Source organism: Lissotriton helveticus, chromosome 3_1 (genome assembly GCF_964261635.1).
Source record: "Lissotriton helveticus chromosome 3_1, aLisHel1.1, whole genome shotgun sequence".
Taxonomy (NCBI): Eukaryota; Metazoa; Chordata; class Amphibia; order Caudata; family Salamandridae; genus Lissotriton; species Lissotriton helveticus.
The window spans coordinates 932,795,565-932,814,144 of record NC_136061.1 but is presented as its reverse complement, the minus strand read 5'-3'; the positions used below and the strand labels follow the sequence as shown (position 1 = coordinate 932,814,144).

The 18,580-nt window shown below is 46.6% G+C and overlaps 1 protein-coding gene across 5 annotated transcripts in view; it reads left to right on the top strand.

Annotated features, from left to right (window-relative positions):
* The window catches only part of B4GALNT4 (beta-1,4-N-acetyl-galactosaminyltransferase 4), a 923,999-nt gene that overhangs the window by 546,424 nt on the left and 358,995 nt on the right, over window positions 1-18,580 (top strand). For all 5 annotated transcript variants that reach the window (XR_013608736.1, XM_078681274.1, XM_078681275.1 and 2 more), the window contains one exon: window positions 5,659-5,759. Coding sequence is in view for 4 of the 5 variants with exons in the window: in XM_078681274.1 (XP_078537400.1) it covers window positions 5,659-5,759 (101 nt within the window). In the remaining variant the exon portion in view is untranslated. The remainder of the gene's footprint in view (window positions 1-5,658; window positions 5,760-18,580) is intronic.

The following is an 18,580-nucleotide window of genomic DNA, read 5'->3' as shown; positions in this document are numbered from 1 at the left end:
ATGTAGGTTGCCCTCTTCTTCCCTCGCCTAGGACCCTTAGTCTTACAAAGACTTCCCATTAGTGAGGCTTTCCAGTGACTTCAAAACCATCTACCTCATACCCTGTATGACTGACTCATCAGTAAATACATGTCTTCATGAGTATTTGTGCTTCAATGAATGGCCCATTACAGTGCTCGTGCTTTACAGGGGGTAACTACTTCTCCATCTCCTTTTCTCAACCAAGTGCTAGCTTCTCTGGATCAAAGTTGTTCAATTTCATATTCAATTTCAATATTTCAGCCCTTCGGAGATGCAGCTATGCTGCCAGCACGGTTGCTGTTGTCGGCTGTCAACTGTTTTCTTCTGAAGATCGTGACCTCTGTTGCAGCCAAAACTCAAACATCGAAGACATTTTAGCCTTTCATGACCATGGGGCGAGATATCACGCTGACCTTATGAGCCCGTGTCTCCTTAAGGAGGTCTCGGGGAGAGTGGAGCATCTGCTTGTACAAAAAGATATCCCAGAGGAAGGCAGAAACGTTGAATGATGGTGACCAGAAAAACATAGTGACCCATGGGAATTACCTTAAAAGCTTGGTTCCCTTCGCCGGCAAATGGGAAGAAACGAAGTGTAATCACCATACTGAGCAAGAAAGCCAACCTGACCCTGCAAAACTCAAGCGCAGATGAGGAAGGGCGAGTACTAATAACGAGCCTACTCAGAGGAGAAGAACAAATACATATAGCCAACATTTACGGGCCAAACTCCGAGGATAAGAAATTCTGGCAGGAAGTGGAAACGATGCTCTCCAACATTCCTCAAGAAGACCTCTTGCTGGTAGCAGGAGACATGAACAGGGTAATGGACCAGGCTACGGACAGACACCCACATAGAATAAGACACGAATTTCAAAACACCAACACCCTGAAGGACCTGTGCACCAAACTACACCTTGCCGACCCATGGAGGCTACAAAATCCAAGTGCACGTGAATACACATTTTACTCGCATCCACACAATTCCTACAGTAGGATAGACTACATACTGATGTCTAATACCCACACACACCTAATCGACCACACAGAAATCACGCCAATAACCATCTCTGACCATGCACACATCACACTATCACTACATGGAAGGCACAACGAGAGGCCAACGAGAAGATGGCGGCTAAATGACGACATCCTGCAGAACAAAGACAACGTGAAGGAAATCGAAGACGCAATAAACGAATACCTAGAATACAATGACAACGATGAAGTAGGGAAAAGCACCATCTGGGACGCCCTCAAAGCTACGATAAGAGGGAAAATTATCAACATCAAAGCAAGAATGAACCGTGGCAGGAACAAGAAGATCAGCAAACTGGAGGAAGTAATAACACAACTGGAGAGAGGGCACTGCGCCAACATAACGGACAAGAACACCCTGACCACACTAACAAAGTAGAAATATGAGCTGAACAAAATTCTAAGTGAAAGAGCCGGCACGTGGCTGAATAAGTTCAAATCAATAAACTTATGTGCCGCCAACAAGGCGGGGAAACAACTGGCATCATACCTAAAAGCAAAACAGAGGCAACACGCAATCGCAGCCATAACAGACAAAACGAATAGGTCCCAAACGACGAACAAAGGTATACTCGAGGTTTTCAGGCAGTTCTACCAGGAACTATACACCGAGGACAAGAACCTAAAAGCAGACGGCGGCACAGCCATGCTCAACGATACCACCCTGCCAGAACTCACTCAAGACGAAAGAACAGCACTAGAAGTGGAAATAGCGGACACAGAAATCGAACCAGCCATCAACCAGCTCAAACCGAACAAAGCACCAGGTCCAGACGGGTACACGGCAAAGTTCTACAAGATTTTCAGCCAACAACTAAGACCACTAATGGCGGAGACATACACTCACTGCATACAAAGAGGCAAGATGACTGAGTCCATGGGCGAAGCGAACATCACAATAATTCCCAAGGAAGGGAAGGACCCACAATACCCGCAGAACTACAGACCGATCTCGCTCATAAATGTTGACTGTAAGATATACGCGAAGATACTGGCCAATAGACTGAACAAGATTCTGCCAAACCTGATACTCAACTCGCAAGTAGGATACATCAAAAACAGATTATCGCAAGACAACACAAGACTGCTGTGCTATCTCATCAACCACACTACACACAGCAACAAACAGGCGGTGGTGATAGCACTAGACGCGGAAAAAGCGTTTGACAGAGTCTCCTGGCCATTCCTAAACAACTGTATGAGCAGGTTCGGGCTAGGGACCAAATACAGATCGATGGTGATGGCCCTGTACAACGAACCAAAAGCAAAAGTGCTAGTAAATGGAAGCACATCGGAAACACTGACATTGGGTAGAGGCACCAGGCAAGGCTGCCCCCTCTCACCGGGCCTCTTCCTTCTAGCACTAGAACCGCTACTAGCCAGAATAAGACACAATAACGAAATAGCAGGCGTCAAAATCAAAGAAAAAAACGTCAAACTGGCAGCATACGCGGACGACATCCTCATCACAACCACTAACCCGTCAATGTCAAAAACAGCACTCATGGACACAATAGGAGAATACGCTGAAGCCTCGGGATACAAGCTCAACAAAGACAAATCAGAATGTAAGCCAATGAACATCCACACCACCAGAGAGGTGCTTGGTGACTCAGGACTGACATGGCAGACGAAACCACTCAAATACCTTGGCCTGCTTTTCGGGAGAGACCTAACATCCACATTAGAACACAACGAGGAGTCAACCCTGAAGAAGATAAAAGAAAGACTAGACCTGTGGTCACCCAAATACATAAGCTGGTGGGGCAGGATCGAAACAATAAAGATGATGGTAACGCCAGCCATCAACTACACGCTCCGCATGCTACCGCTCCTGATGACAGACACATTCCACAAAAAACTGGACAAACTCATAAACAACTTCATATGGAGAACCAAGAAACCTAGAATCAACCTACAGAAGCTAAGATTAACGAAAGACCTTGGAGGACTCAACCTAGCGAATTTTAAAAATTTCCAAACAGCCTGCCTAGCGAGGCAAGGAAGCTTCTGGCTAGACAGCACCCAAAGCTATGAACCTGTTTGGTTAGAGGTGGAAAGGAACATTCTGGAGGGACTAAACCCCGTAGCGCTTCTAACCGCGAACAAGCACCCCCAAAGACTGAACCCGATACTGAGACACACAAAGGAGGCGCTGATGAAAATAGACAAGCGTATGGCACGGAAACTGAAAGGCACGACATGGGAATCGATCTGGTTCAACACAAAGATAACCTACCAAGGAGCAACAATGCACAATGATAGATGGATAGAGAAAGGAATAAGCCTCCCAAGCCAGCTAGAAACTAAACAGTCACCATTAACATTCCAAAACCTGCAACAACTACACGGGCTCCCGAATCGGGAACTTTACACCTTCCTGAAGATCAAAACAGCCATAACGAAAGCGAACCTAAGCAAGGAAGAACAACCATCATCAAATACTTGCAAACTCTAAACTCGGCAGGCCACCAAACGGCAAAGATATACAAGCTCCTCAACCCAACCGCATCGTCACTGAACAAGAAAACAACGAACACATGGGAACAACTCCTGGGAAGGCGGCTAAACGAACGAGGCAAAATGTGGCGCTCGGCATCGACAAACAAGATAACCCCACAACTAGCCCAGACAAAATTCTGGCTACTCCACAGAGCCTACTGGACACCGTCAAGACTCCTCAAAATAGGCATCACAGAATCAGGCGACTGCTGAAACTGCCGGAAAGAGGAAGGAACTCTAGAACACCTGATCTTCAGCTGCACTAAAGTCAGGAAGTTCTGGATGAAAGTGAACAGATTCCTGAACGATGTATTCGATAAAGACTTAACAATCAGCTTTGTAAGCCTGGCCACAGAACACATGACAGCAGACCTAAACAGCAAAGAAGAAAGAGACCTACCAGACTTACTGATCACAGCAGCCCTAAAAATAATCCTGACGAACTGGAAAAACACAGCCAAAGCCAATTTTAAAACATGGATGAACTGGGTCACCTTTCTCAGAGGAGCAGACAACATAGCGGGGAACTTCTCGAAGGAACACAACCCAAACAAAGAGATGTGGGAGCTCCTAGATGCAAAGCTGACGAGACCCCAGCCAAGGACATACAACTAGCCCCCCCCCTCTCTTTCTTCCTTTCCCTTTTTCTTCTCCTCTCTCTCTCGGAGAACACGAAGGCGAAGCATACCACATTTTGTACTGTACATCAGAAAGCAAGATTGTATATTCTACGTTTTTTTTTATATTTCAATAAAAGTCTCTTTTAAATCAAAAAAAAAAAAAAGCTTGGTTCCCTCCTTAACATTTTTCAGAGATTGCTCTCACAAAGGAGGAGGATCTGGATGCAGGACTTTTTACTCACTGCCTCAAACTCTTTTTTTCTTGGAAGTGTTTTTTTGTTTTTAATGTGCTGCTCACAGTTTCAGAGAGTCGCAAAGTTACACCAGGAACTAAAGGATAAAAGAGACTCCCTTTAATACAAATAAACAAGGAGCTACTTCTTTACAGGCAGATAGATACGCAAATCAAGAGTGTCAAAAGACTGCTGACAAGTTATGGAAACTGATTTAGCTTGTAAACCAGTCTCAACAACAGCAGGTCAAAGAGCAGTCAAATCCAGCGTGTGAAAGAAATGTAACACTGCCAGATGCTATTTGTAAAACAGTGTAGTGGAGCCGCCTCTGGACCCGAGCCAATTCCAGGAAGTATTGATTTCTCTGTATGCCGGGTAATGGCTTACTTTCCCAGGGCTGTGTCATAAATGCATTGACCTCGAGGACACTGATACAGTTTCCTCAGGAGATTTAATATGTAGGCCTTGAGGTATTACATTCTAAATGAGGTGGAGCAGCCTAAGCCAGGCTCTAAACTAGACAGTGGAACTTGCCCCTCCCCTGACCCCTGCTCGCTCCCCCGTGAATGTAGAAATTTGGTTTGGATGTACTACGTGCTGGACCCAAAAGCATATAAAACGCCTGACATGAAGACATTGGCCATCATTACATGAGAAACGTTGTTTTTATTTGGAGCTTGGGGACCAAATTCATGCCTGTTGGTCACTATCCTCCGCTAGGGCAGCTTAATGAGGGAGAGGCTTACAAGCAAGGTTTCCCATTCTCCATACCAATATGGCCTCCTTAAGAAACATGGACGACACATTTCCCCGAATTCAAAGGCCCGCAATGTTATTGCGTAGCTATAGACTAGAGACAGCAGTCAGTGAATTGTAGGTAGTCAGTTTCTCGAAGGCCCCTTTGTGTTTATATGCATTTATTGTCCTCTGTTAATAGTTCATATGTACCTGCACGTGTCTGTATCCTCACATTTTATCTTATTATCCCGTTGCGACTTATAGCACTCTGATGTTCTTCTAGGATACGTTTGCATACATTCTTCCTCAGATACTGCATGTGAGTTGTGACCATCTGTTTTCGCCGTTCCCTTACAAATTAGTGTAAGACTTTTCTATGAGAAGTCTTTTTTTAACAGACAAGGGTATCGTGCAGTGATCCCGTGCACTCCATCTCTCTCTCACCAGCTTTAGTGTTCCAGGAATTCACATTAGCACGCGTACTCAGAAATGGCTGTTTCTCTTTCCAGGGGACTTCCAGTTCGCAGTCGCTTCAGATGACAACTCCGAGTTCTGGCTCAGCACAGATGAAAGCCCGGCCAACATCCGGCTCCTGGCATACGTGGGAAAGGTACAGTGAGGAGATTGAACAAAATATACATGTACCATTGAAAAAATGTAGACTCGTAAATGCAGGCTCCTGATTGGTTGGAGCACCAAAGGTTCAGCACTTTGTTATACCGCTTGGAACATCCACAATCTGAAATGAGCAGAGAAGGCCATGCTTTTATTGAATGCTTAGCCGAGGCACAGTAGATTGGCAGAGGGCGGGGGCCTTTTCACCCTTTTTTGTATGTTGGTTGGTAACTTCCAACAGCTATTGGCAGTGCTTAATCTGAGGTAGATATTGCATGTCGGACCCACTGACACTTATTTATTCTCAAAAGTCATTAATCCAAGGCAAGAGAGAGCAAATGAAGGTGGAGACGAGGAGGAAGGCAAAGGGGAAGCAACCGTGACAAAGGTAGAAAGCAGGGATGCAAAATGAACATGCAAGAGTCAGATAAAGAGGCAGGGAGTGCCTGGTGGTGGATTAAAGAAGCATGAGGTGGAATCAAGGCTGCAGAGCCTTTGTATTCGGCACCCTGACCTTTGATAGTGCTGGATTTACATGGAACAACGTTCTGGACATGATAAAGCCCCTGCATCTGGTTATTGGAAGGCCGACCCAGAGGCTCTTCCATTAGTTCTGCAAGTGAACTACAGTGGCATTAGAAAGCATGACTGTGGGAAGCAAGTAAACTGAAACACCATAAGCAAAAGCCAAAGATTGAACAACAGGCTCAACAGAGGTGGGCTGCTGAGATAAAAAAAAGACTTTCTGTCTAAAAAGCCCAAGCATCTTACTTTTAAAAATAGGAAGGCCAGAGGTCATTGGTTCATAGATGGGCAGTTCCAGAAAGAGCACCACGTATTTGACCAATTAAGGTGGAAGGGGCTGATGTGCACTCTTGAGTCGTAGAATGCTCTATTGCTACCTGGAAAGCTGCAGAGATTTCCCTTACATCAAAACAGACTATATTGCATATGGCTTGGAACCTCTGTGGTTTTATCCTGTATGACCTCATTTACAGGAGAGGGGTTCTTATAGGTGCAGATAGCTTTTTAGGTTTTACCTGCTGGCACTGTGCTTGTTAAATCTCTTGTATTTAATATTTCTTAAATGGGGGTACTTATCAGTTCCCATAGCTGAATTACAGTATTAGTTTGCTTTATTGTGGAACTTTTTTTGTTGTTAACTTCCCCTGGCTGCATGCATGTATGATACTTCTACTAAAGCTGTTTACACTGTTTAAGCCCCATTCACTTTCAAGATAAGATCTCTTTCTTCAGAAAAGGCAGCCCGCTTCTAACAGTATGCTGGAATGCTTGCTTTTTATTACTTAGTTGTGTGAAGCAGATGCTTTAGCCTTAGAACATTTATGGCATTTCCTATTCATGCCTCAGTACCTTTCTTTGCACTTTGTAGTCGTTACTGGATTGATTTTTTCAACGTAATCTATTTGGTCATTATGATCAATTCTAAATGTTGTAATAAACATTGCATGTTAAAAATAAAGTTAATATACAAGAGCTATGCTATATTTGACTACTAAACAGGCAGCCACAATTGCAGTTACTTTGCAGTTAAAAGGGACTTAATTTGAATGGTGTAGCAGGTGCAGTAGCACCAGGGTCAACAGTTGTCAGAACTCCTCTAAACATCGAATATCGCTATATTTTACTAGTACTTCAGTTGATAGGGACTTGATGTAAGTGGTGCAGCAGGTGCATACACCAGGGCCACAAGAAGTAAAAACTCCCACTAAACACAAATAATGCTATATTTTACTATCTAGTTATCTAGCAAGCGATAGGGTCAAGATTTTAGTAGTGTAGCAGGTGCTGTGGTTCTGGGACCAATCCCTCCAGGTACCCCACAAAACACTGATTATTGCTATAATTTACAACTAAACAGGCACTCAGAAGTGCAGTTATCTTATAGGCATTAGGGTTGTGAATTAAGTGGTGCAGCGGGTGCAGTCCAACTGGGCCAAAAAGTTGTTAGAACTCCTCTAAACATCTAAAATGGTTATATTTCACTAGTAAACAGGCACTCACTAGTGCAGTTATCTTGCAGGCAATAGGGTCAGTATTTGAATGGAGCAGCAGGTGCAGTGGCACCGGGTCCAAAAGTTGTCAGAACTCCTCTAACCACCTAATATAGCTATATTTAACTACTAAATAAGAAGTCACAAGTCTAGTTACCTTGCAGGCATTGGGGTCATGATTTCAATGGTGAAGCAGGTGCAGTGACACCAGGGCCTAAAGCTCTAGGAACCTCTCTGAACACCAAACGTTGCAATATTTAGCTTCTAAACAGGCAGTCATAAGTGCAGTTAGTTTATAGGCAATAGGGTCATGATTTGAATGGTCAGCAGGTACAATGGCACCATGGCCAAAAGTTGTCATAACTCTTCTAAACACAATATTTTGCTATATTTTACAAGTAAACAGGCTGTCACAAATGCAGTTATCTTGCATGTTCTAGGGGCATTATTTAAATGGTGCAGCAGATGCAGCGGCACAGGGCCCAAAAGTTTTCAGAACACCTCTAAACACATAATATTGCTATTACATCAGTTATGTCTATTATTTCCCTCTTTCATATTTCAAAATGTTGCTATTACTTACCCACACTCAGTGGCGGCTGCCACAACACGAAGGAGGGGGAGGGGGAGGGAGGGACGGACGGACGGACAGGCAGGCGGGTGAGGGGTTGGAACAGGGAAGGGAAAATAATAGTTAAAAAATAAAGTTACCTTTTTTCCCGCAGCCTCCGATGGCCGCCGCAGCAGGATTGGAGCTCTCCCATTAGTCTTTGGGAAGGTAGAGGCTGCTCAGCCAATACTGGGGCTGACCTTCTGCCAGGAAAGCAGCACCAGGATTGGTCTGAGCATCCTGCTTCGCCGCCCAGACACTGCCTGTGAGCCTGCTGCATTTCTCCAACCCTGCTGTGAGCACAGCTTGATTGGAGAAATAGAAGAGCACATGTATGTTTGGCCTGCCCAGGACGGCAACCCTTACACACATGCACACTTCTAAGTGCCAACACCTGCTTGTCATGGCCAGGCTCGCCCAGCCCTTCATGCATGCCAAAATCAGTCTAGGAAAAATAAAATTATATTGTTTCATTATCATTTTATTTTTCTGCGACTGACTCTGAAGATTGGGACAATGCTCCTCCACCATTATAGAGGAGCCGCCCCTCGCCACACTATAGGAACAGCACAATATATTGACTTTTTGTACATAAACAAGTCATAACACTTTAACAGAGATTTTTTAACTTATATTGTACAACTACTCAGCAAGCTACAACTTACAGCAAAAAACAGCTTATTTTTAATCACATAAGCAAAACCTAATGCGTTTACCAATGCTTGTAAAAACAGGTTTTTTTACCAACCCGAGGTGTTTTACTGGAGAGGGTTGCTTTAATCAAGAGAATATTTACATAAAAGGTGTTTCACATGGTGTGTGCTTTACAGTAGATGTACTTTATAAGAGTGAAATACTTTACAAAAGAGTGGCATTTACAGGAGACTAATACGTTATAAGACAGAGGTGCTTTACCAAAGGGAGGGAGGTATTTTAACCGCATGCATGCGATGCAGATTTCCGCGCTGCGCTGAGTTTTTAAAAAACCAGCGGTGCATGACGAGCTCAGCTCGTCATGAGCGTACGAGAGGCCTAACTCATGACGAGCTCAGCTCGTCATCCGCTTCGAAGGGGTTAAAGAATAGGCCAGCTTTATACAAGAGGCATAGTTTACAGGAACACTGCTTCTATACTAGAGGTGATCCATAAGTTGTGTAAAATGCAATGTCCCAGATTAATTGATTTTATCTTATGTAACTTAGCTGCTCTATATATACTTGTTATCTATGTTGTGAACATTTACTGCTGTAAAGCGCCATGATACCTTCTGGTCTAGCTAGCGCTATATAAATCTTTCAAATAAATAAATACATTGGAGATGACCTCTGCATTCATGTACAAGAAACAACCATGTATGTGAATGACAGAAACAGTAGACTTGAGAAAATGGGTGACATTAAAGTCCTTTGTGTCATCCCTAACAACAGCTCTGAGACCTGAGAGGAAAGGTGTGATGCTCATTTATTGAGACAAGTAAATACCTGAACTGGCAATGTTGCTTGTTCAGAATTACTATTTATTTATTTATCACATTTGTAGAGCGCTCTGTTACCCGGAGGTGTCCTGGCGCTAGCATGATTGAACCAGTGTGTGTGGGTGTCTGAGAGCTTAATGAGTAAAGAGCCAGGTCTTGAGCTCTCTCCTGAAAGCCATCAGGTCCGAAGATTGTCTGAGGTTAAGTGGCAGTTTGTTCCACGCCTCTGCCGCACCGAGGGAAAAACTCCTGCCTCCCCAGCGTGCTTTCTTAACTCTGGGGACTGTTACCAGCGCCAGTTCCCCAGATCTCAGGGTTCTTGCTGGTTTATGCCAATGGAAGAGCAGTTTCATGCATCTGGGACCCATATCATGCAGGGCCTTAAAGACCATGCAGAGTGCTTTGAAAACAATTCTCTTGCGGATTGGCAACCAGTGAAGGTTCATCAAGTCCTGAGCTACCGAGGCAAATTTAGGAGTGTCGGTGATCAAGCGGGCGGCTGCGTTTTGCAGTAACTGGAGTTTATTAAGAACGCCCTGCTGGGCGTTTAACATCAGACTGTTACAATAGTCTAAACGTGAGAGGACTAGACCAGTAACAACAGTTTTCCTATGCTCCCTCTCCAAATAAGGAAGAACTTTCCTGATTGTTTTGAGGATGTAGTGCATAGAGGAGGACAGTGCATTAATCTGGGGTTTGAAGGACAAAGAGTCGTCCACCAGTATACCCAGATTTTTAACTTTTGCCACCGGGGAGGGGAGGGGTCCCATTTCATCCGGCCACCATCTAGGGGACCAAAAATTGTCCCTGGCACCAAAGAGCAACACTTCTGTCTTTGTGGAGTTAAGTTTAAGACAGTTTTGAGCCATCCAGCAGCCCACCTCGCGCATGCACCCTCTAAACCGGTCTGCTGTACTATCTGTGTTGCCGGGTAGCAGTGACACCACTATTTGTGTGTCGTCAGCATATGCTGTGAGGTGAAAGCCAAACGCTCGAATTACCGGGGCCAGGGTCGCAACATAAACATTAAAAAGGGTGGGACTGAGTGAGGACCCCTGGGGAACTCCACAGGGAAGCACAAACGGATGCGACTGACTGAGTTCTGTTGGAGAGGAAGGCCTGTAGGATCTTTAATGCCTTTCCCTGAATTCCACTGGCCCTCAACCGGTCCACTACTAGACGTTGAATTTTTAACATAACCCCTAAAGTTAATATCAGAGTCAAATCGCAATACAATTACCTTTAACAGTCCATGTGAATTCGTCCAACAGGGACACAAGGACAGCCTCTCCACTACAGGGAAGATAAAGAGGATCTGGTTGGGATGTACCCCTTAGTTTTTAAATGTTTATTTTAATTTACTTTTCAAGAATGACGGTGAATATATGGAAATAATTCCTATGGCATTAGCTCATGCAATTTTTCCACGTACACAATACATTTAAAACTTGGTTGTGAAAACTTCATCCCCATGGATTTAGAATAGCCCCAACTGGGTCCTTGGTGGAGCTCTTTCGTTCTTTTTCCTTCAAAGTACAAGTAGTCCAAGGAACGATCCCCAAAATTTAAATACCCCCCACGTTGTACCGAAAATGTTACAACACCAAGCAAGTTAAGAATTGCCCCCCAACCCGGAAGAGCTTGCTTATCTCTTCCATCCAAGCATCTATCCGCCCGCTGATAATTACCATTTCACCTTTACAGTCTGTGTTCCATGCAGTCTAACATTCAGCCTGTCACTATTCTGTCCATCCTTCCATTTATATCTACACCTGTCCATCTATCTTCAAACCTATCCATCAAACACATCCATCCTTCCACTTAGTCATCCATCCTTTTACTTATCCATCCATCCTTTCACTCATCCATCCATCCTTTCACTCATCCATCCAACCTTTTACTCATTCATCCTTTTACTCATCCATCCTTTTACTCCATTCATCCGCCCTCCATCCTTTCACTCATCCATCTACCCTTCGACTCATTCCATCCACCCTTTCACTCATCCATCATCCCTTCACTTACTCATCTACCCTTTTGTTCATTCACCCTTTCACTCATCCATCCAGCCTTTCATCATCCATCCACCTTCCCTTTCATGCATTCATCCGTCCTTTTACTCATCTATACATCCATTCATCCATCCACCCTTTCACTCAGTCATCCATGCATCCATCTACCCTTTCACTCACACATCCACCCATTAACACACCCTTTCACTCTTCCATCTGTCCACTCTTTCATCCAGCGATCCATCTATCCTCCCTTTCACTCATTCATCCATATTCTCATTCATCCGTCCTTCGATCCATCTTTTCTCTCATCCATCCATCCTTTCACTCATCCATAATTTCAACGTATCCATCCATCCTTTCAACCAATCCATCCACACATCCGTCCATCCATTCATCCATTCTTTCTCCCTTTGACTCATCCATCCTTACATCCATCCATTCACTTGTTCATCCATGCATCTATCCATCCACCCCTTCTTAAAGGAGGGGAAATCTGAGCAAGAGCGAAGGCTAGGGAGGAGTATATTCTAGTTATAAGGGGTTGTGTAAGAGAAAGATCTGTTCCCATATCTTGAGGCACGGATACGAAGGCAAGCGAGAAGGAAGATTACAAATTAGCCAAGTAGCAGTGTTCTAGACCACCTGCAGTTTGGACATAAGAGTGTAATTTATTGATGTCAGAAAGGCGTTTCCATATTCCAGGCGAATGATGATGAGCCCGGACAAGAGACTTCCTAGCGGTGTCTGAAAACTGCGGAAGGGCTTTTTAGGTCTCGCTATGCAGCGAACATGCGCTGCATAGTCAAAAGACCTTTGGCAATTGCTTTGGCTTTTCAGTCAAAAACGTACACGTGTTCCATTGCCTTCAATGGCAACACGTGCATGTTTGGCGATTCCCTTGTGGGAGCGAGCTTTAGCAGCATATGTTTGCTCGCTCCCGCAAGGGAAGCGCAGGCCCCCTCCTCTCTCCCCTCCCCCTGCTGCCTCCGTTCAGCCCGAGGCGCCCACGCTTGTTTTTTTTAACTTGCAGCGCGAGGCGCGTGCCCATCTTGTTTAGATAAACATATCTTTCACAAATTTCGTGCAGGTCCCTCCTAAGAAGGCAAAGTTGTAGCCAAATAAAAAAATGCCTTTATAATGGAAGTTCGTTCTGAACCATAACTACAACGCCATGACTGCCACTGCTTAATGGGTTGTCTATGTGTGTATCATTATCTAGCAGGAGCACTAAAAGGCAACTTTACTGTAAGCTCCAAAATAAGACACGTTGCCCCCTGTATGACGCAGGTTAGGACGGGAGCCAATTAATGGTTCCTTGCTCTCTTTTCCCAAATGCCCAAAGCATTTATGCCCACCGGGAGCTACCGACTCAAAAAAGTGGATCCGTTTAAATCAATTGCCAGTTCAATAGAGAAAGGATTGAATTTCGTCTAATCTGTATTAGCATAACAACGGGCAGGCAGGGGCAGTTGTCAACAACACCAAAGGGATTGTTTAACCCCTTGGGCGTGGCCGCGATTCTGCGCCTGTGCGGCACTTTTATTGAGTGGGCAGGTTCATGACGGCCCCCAGCCGTCATCAGCACACTCCCACCGTGGTGCATTAAGGCCAGGGGCCGTCATCAGCATGGAAGGGGTTAAGCTGAGCATGTGTTTGAGCTCCACGGGCTGATTCATCTCGTCAACTTTTTAGGGGAGGGTGAAGTAGTCTAAAAACCTTCACACTGGAAGGATGAGCTACAAAGCAGAAGGGAAGCGTTAAAAAGGGAAAAGGACAAATGGAATTCGCCTTACCTCCCATCCTGCACTTTGTGTAACCTTACTTCTGCCTGGGTTAGTCGGCATAAAGCTTCAATGGCAGGTTCTCTGCAGACAGCTTGAGAGGAGTGGAGTTCACGGGCCTGAGAAAAAGGCCACGCTCGAGCCCTGACCCGCGCTTTGTTCTGGAGGGGTGGTCACCTGCCACAGAGCACAATGCCTGAGTGGGCCTGAACCTCGCACTCCCTCCCCGCTGTCCTTCCACAAGACAGTTGCTTATTGGCGGAAGCCTCGCACGAGCTACTGTTGCTTGGTTGTGTGGAAGAGAAGTCAGGAGTGAAACAACACCTTAACTGCACTCTTCCCTAACAAAAGAATGCGATAATATACTATTTGTGAATTAAATATCAACACATGCCCTGAACTGAATGGTGTGTCGTGACTTAAGAGCAATTAATACTGCTTATATTTATATAGCAGTGATACAGTTCGCAGTTTCTAAGTGCTTAATGTAACAGGTATGGTTATACTCAAATGGTTTCACTCCAAACTGATCTAACTCGATGCAGCAGCCCCAAAGGCCGAATTCTCACTGCCAGGTCTTAACTTGCAACCTGCAGATCGTTGTTTCAACAAGAGGCTTTAATTCAATTAGCATCCTATAGGAACAAGCATTGGCATAGCCCATGGGTACTCACAAACTTTCTCTTGGGAGCCAAAGTTACCGTGTGGTTTGTGTCCGAGGGCAGCACCGGTGGGGGCGGGGTCAGTGGGGGTGGGGGCGGGCCTAGAGTAACAAAAGAAACTGTGACTATGAGGTTTAACACAGGTCCATGTAGCGGACGTCTTCGTCCACTGAGCCACACGACCCTCATAGACACATCTCTCTCTCTCTCTCTGTCTCCCTCCCTCATCCCTCTCTCTATCTATCTATCTCTCTCTGTCTCCCTCCCTCTCCATCTCTCTGTCTCCCTCCCTTTCTCTGTATCCCTCCCTCTATCACTCTCTGTCTCCCTCCCTCTCCATCCCTCTCCCTCTCTCACTCACTCTACCTCACTCTCCCTCTCTCTGACTGTCTCACTCCCTCCCTCTCCCTCCCTCTCCCTCTCCCTCCCTCTCCCTCTCCCTCTCCCTCTCCCTCTCCCTCTCCCTCTCCCTCTCCCTCCCTCCCTCTCCCTCCCCCTCCCCTCCCTCTCCTTCCCTCACCCTCCTTCTCCTTCCCTCTCTCCTCCCCTCTCCCTCACTCCCCCTTCCCTCACTCCCCTTCCCCCGCTCCCCCTTCCCCCTCTCTGTCCCTCGCCCCCTTCCCTTTCTCCCTCCCCTTTCTCCCTCCCCCATCCCCTTCCCTCACTCGCACTCCCCTTCCTTCACTCCCCTTCCATCACTCCCCTTCCATCACTCCCCTTCCCTCACTCCCCTTCCCTCACTCCCCTTCCCTCACTCCCCTTCCTTCACTCCCCTTCCCTCACTCCCCTTCCCTCACTACCCTTCCCTCACTCCCTTCCCTCACTCCCCTTACTCCCCTTCCCTCACTCTCCTTCCCTCACTAAGTCACTCCCCTTCCCTCACTCCCTCCCTCCTCTTCCCTCACTCCCTCTGTGCCTCCCTCCCCTTCCCTCACTCCCTTCCTCACCCCCCTTCCCTCACCCCCCTTCCCTCACCCCCCTTCCCTCACCCCCCTCCCTCACCCCCCTCCCTCACCCCCCTTCCCTCACCCTCACTCCCCTTCCCTCACCCTCACTCCCCTTCCCTCACCCCCCTTCCCTCACCTTCACTCCCCTTCCCTCACTCCCCTTCCCTCACTCCCTCATTTCTGCCTCCCTCACTCCCTCACTTCTGCCTCCCTCACTCCCTTCCCTCACTCCCCTTCCCTCACTTCCGCTTCCCTCCCCGCCTCCCTCATTCCGTCACCCTCCCTCCTTCTGTCGCCCTCCCTCCTTCTGTCGCCCTCCCTCCTTCTGTCGCCCTCCCTCCTTCTGTCGCCCTCCCCTCCCTCCTTCTGTCGCCCTCCCTCCTTCTGTCACCCTCCCTCCTTCTGTCACCCTCCCTCCTTCTGTCTGTCTCCCTTTCTCGGTCTCCATTTCTTGGTCGCACTTTCCCTCCCTCCATTCCCTCCCTTTCCCTCCCTTTCCCTCCCTCTTCCTCTGTCTCCCTCCCTCCTTGGATGGATATATAAAGTCTGCTCACCCTGGCACCGACAATTAAATCTTTTACCCATCGTCGCGTTATTGCATTCTGGTGAGGGCATGAACTACTGTTAATTGCCTGCTTGAAGTTACCCTGAACTGAAGGCCCCTAACGAGGGGAAGGGCAATTCGCGCCACGTAGCACAAGCCAAGCTGTGCTCAGTTAAGCTATTCGCACTTGTTATTTTGACCTCACCCTCATCAGAGAACAAGCTTGTCCACTGACCCTATTTTGTGCATCATGCCTCAGCTTCACACTACACATGGAAAATATGCCAAAGTAGTTAATAGAAGATTTCAAAGCTTTGATTGGCTGAACCAATATCGGAAATCTATTCTCTGTGCTGATTTCAATACAAACAGTGGAACAATTAATGATTCACTGAAGACAATGAAGAAGTAGAGGGCCAATAAGGATTTCTATCGGCCTTCGGCGCCAACATTCAAATTATTGCCTTTCTGTTTCTCTGTATTTAATTTCGAGCATCTGCCCTGTCATCTTACCCTGCCTCTGTGTGTCCGGGCTGAGACAGCTTCAGGGCACACACACAGCCGCACCCGTCAACTTCACGTTAATGGGGCTTTGTAGTATTTCACCTCTTCGTAGGCCCCTGCAATTCCACTCTGACTATGGAAATGAATCACCCGGCCCCCACAGAGCAGCAGTCTCTCGGAGTCGCGCTCCGGTTGCAGACACTCTTTAGAAATATTTCTATAAAACACGGGTACTGCAAGGTCCGCGGGTCGCCGGGGAAGGCTTGCCGGAGCGCTAGCGGCCCGCGGGCCGTACTATGAGTACCCGTGGCATAGCCAATAGGTCTCGCTTTTGGGACCTTATAAGTATTTAGTTATGCAGCAAAATATCCTTGGTGCAACAACTGTTGCATGGCTAAACACTGATAAGGTCCCAAAGGCGAGACCTATTGGCTATGCCAATTCTGATTTAAAAAGCGAAGCAGATGCTGCAGGTGGCACTAACCTGATCATTATGGAATGAGATTGATCCAACCTCACTCCAAGATTTTTTACCACCTGCTTAGGTGCGGGAGCCAAGCCAAGTTGTGTTGCCCACCAATCGGCTGACCATATCTCGGTCCCTTTGCCAAATAGCAATTCGATTCACCTTTTCAGTCAGCTATCCATCCATCGACCTATTTATCCACTCTTTTACTCCTACATCCATCCTTTTCCCATTAGAATGATCTCCCTTTCCTCAGCTTCCCCCTACCTACATATGAGTCACTGCTTTGGTCTCATGTATACGATCCCTTGCCCCCTTCCCCTTGCTGTAATTAGTATGTGACCCCTCAAGATTACAGGGCGCAGGATGCATAATGGGAGTCACCCAGAATCAGAGAGTGAAAGTGAGGGCAGTCGACTGTGGGCCAACAGATGATGTTACTTTACTTCTGTAGCAATATGACCTATATGATCTGTAACTGTTGGGGAGGGAAGCTTGTAATGATTTCAAATCCTGCAGTACAGCCTCCCATGACGCCAGTATGGGGATCCTTCGTAGTCCACAGGCTTCCTCTCTCCTTGGCGCTACTGCCTCTGCCCTTCCCCACTTCAGCATTGCTGCGCACCAATGCTGTATACCCGGGATGGCTTGTGCCTTCCAGTGCGTCGCCATGGAACCGCGAGGGGTGAGCATCGCTAGGTCTAAGTTAGTTATCTTCTGGGCGTTTCCCCACTTATACAGGCCCAGCAATGCACTTTCCATAGTGTATAAATCTGCACGCCCATCACTTCTTCCATTGCTCCTGCAACCGCTCTCAGTGCTTCAGCCTTGGGGCAGTTCCAGAACATTTGTTCCAGAACGACATTAGTTGCTTGACGTCTGGTTCAGAGAGTGAGAGGGAGAGTTAAGCATTTCATGTAAACTTGGAGTGAGGTAGGCTCTGTGTAATGTGTTATGTTGGATATACTTAAATTTAGCATTATGGGATAGCTTTCACGGATAGTGTCTCGCCCTGTGTCCTTTTTCCAGCACCTGCGCATTGCTAGTAGGGGGTCAACGGTCATGTGTGCCAGGGCTTTGGTGAGCCATGTTATGAGTCAGCGGCTGCAACCCATGTGGAGTGTATGTGTTAGTGGATGATACTCCGGCTCAGTGATGTTTCATAAGTGGCCCCACTCGGCCACTAGTTTAACATGAGCCAATAAATGCCCTACTGGCAACTCATATTACTCTTGCAATTGGTCAAAAGGTATTAGTGCACCATCTCTAAGCAGGTCCCCAATGGTATCAACTCCAGCCTCCATTCAAGGCGCCAGACCATCCCCCCCTACGAGTTTGCAGAACTGCACAATAGTAGCCGGGGAATGTGGCATAATGCGTGGCATGAGGCGCAGGCCTCTTTGATAACTATCATAGGCTATGCGCACAAGGAGCATCACCTCACCAGTCATTGCCTACACCCGGCAACACTGTAGCCTGCCCATCTCTTCAGTCTGCCTCCCTCCTAACCATCTTGCGGTCCATTGTAACTGAGCAGCCAATTAGTAGTTTTCAAAATACACCGCCCGTAAGCCCCCTTTATCTACTGGCAATTGCAGCTTACACCACCCGTCATCTGCCTTTGTTCCATATAAAACTCCCCAACATTATATGTAAGGTGTGAAAGGTGGACTTTGGGATATGCACGAAAAGGTTCTGGAAGAAGAACAAGCCTTTTTAGGGTAAGCAATAGGGTGCTTTCAGAGCGTTATTTGCGGTTGTAGTGAGGATATGGCTCTTGTGAGATTTCCATCAAGGG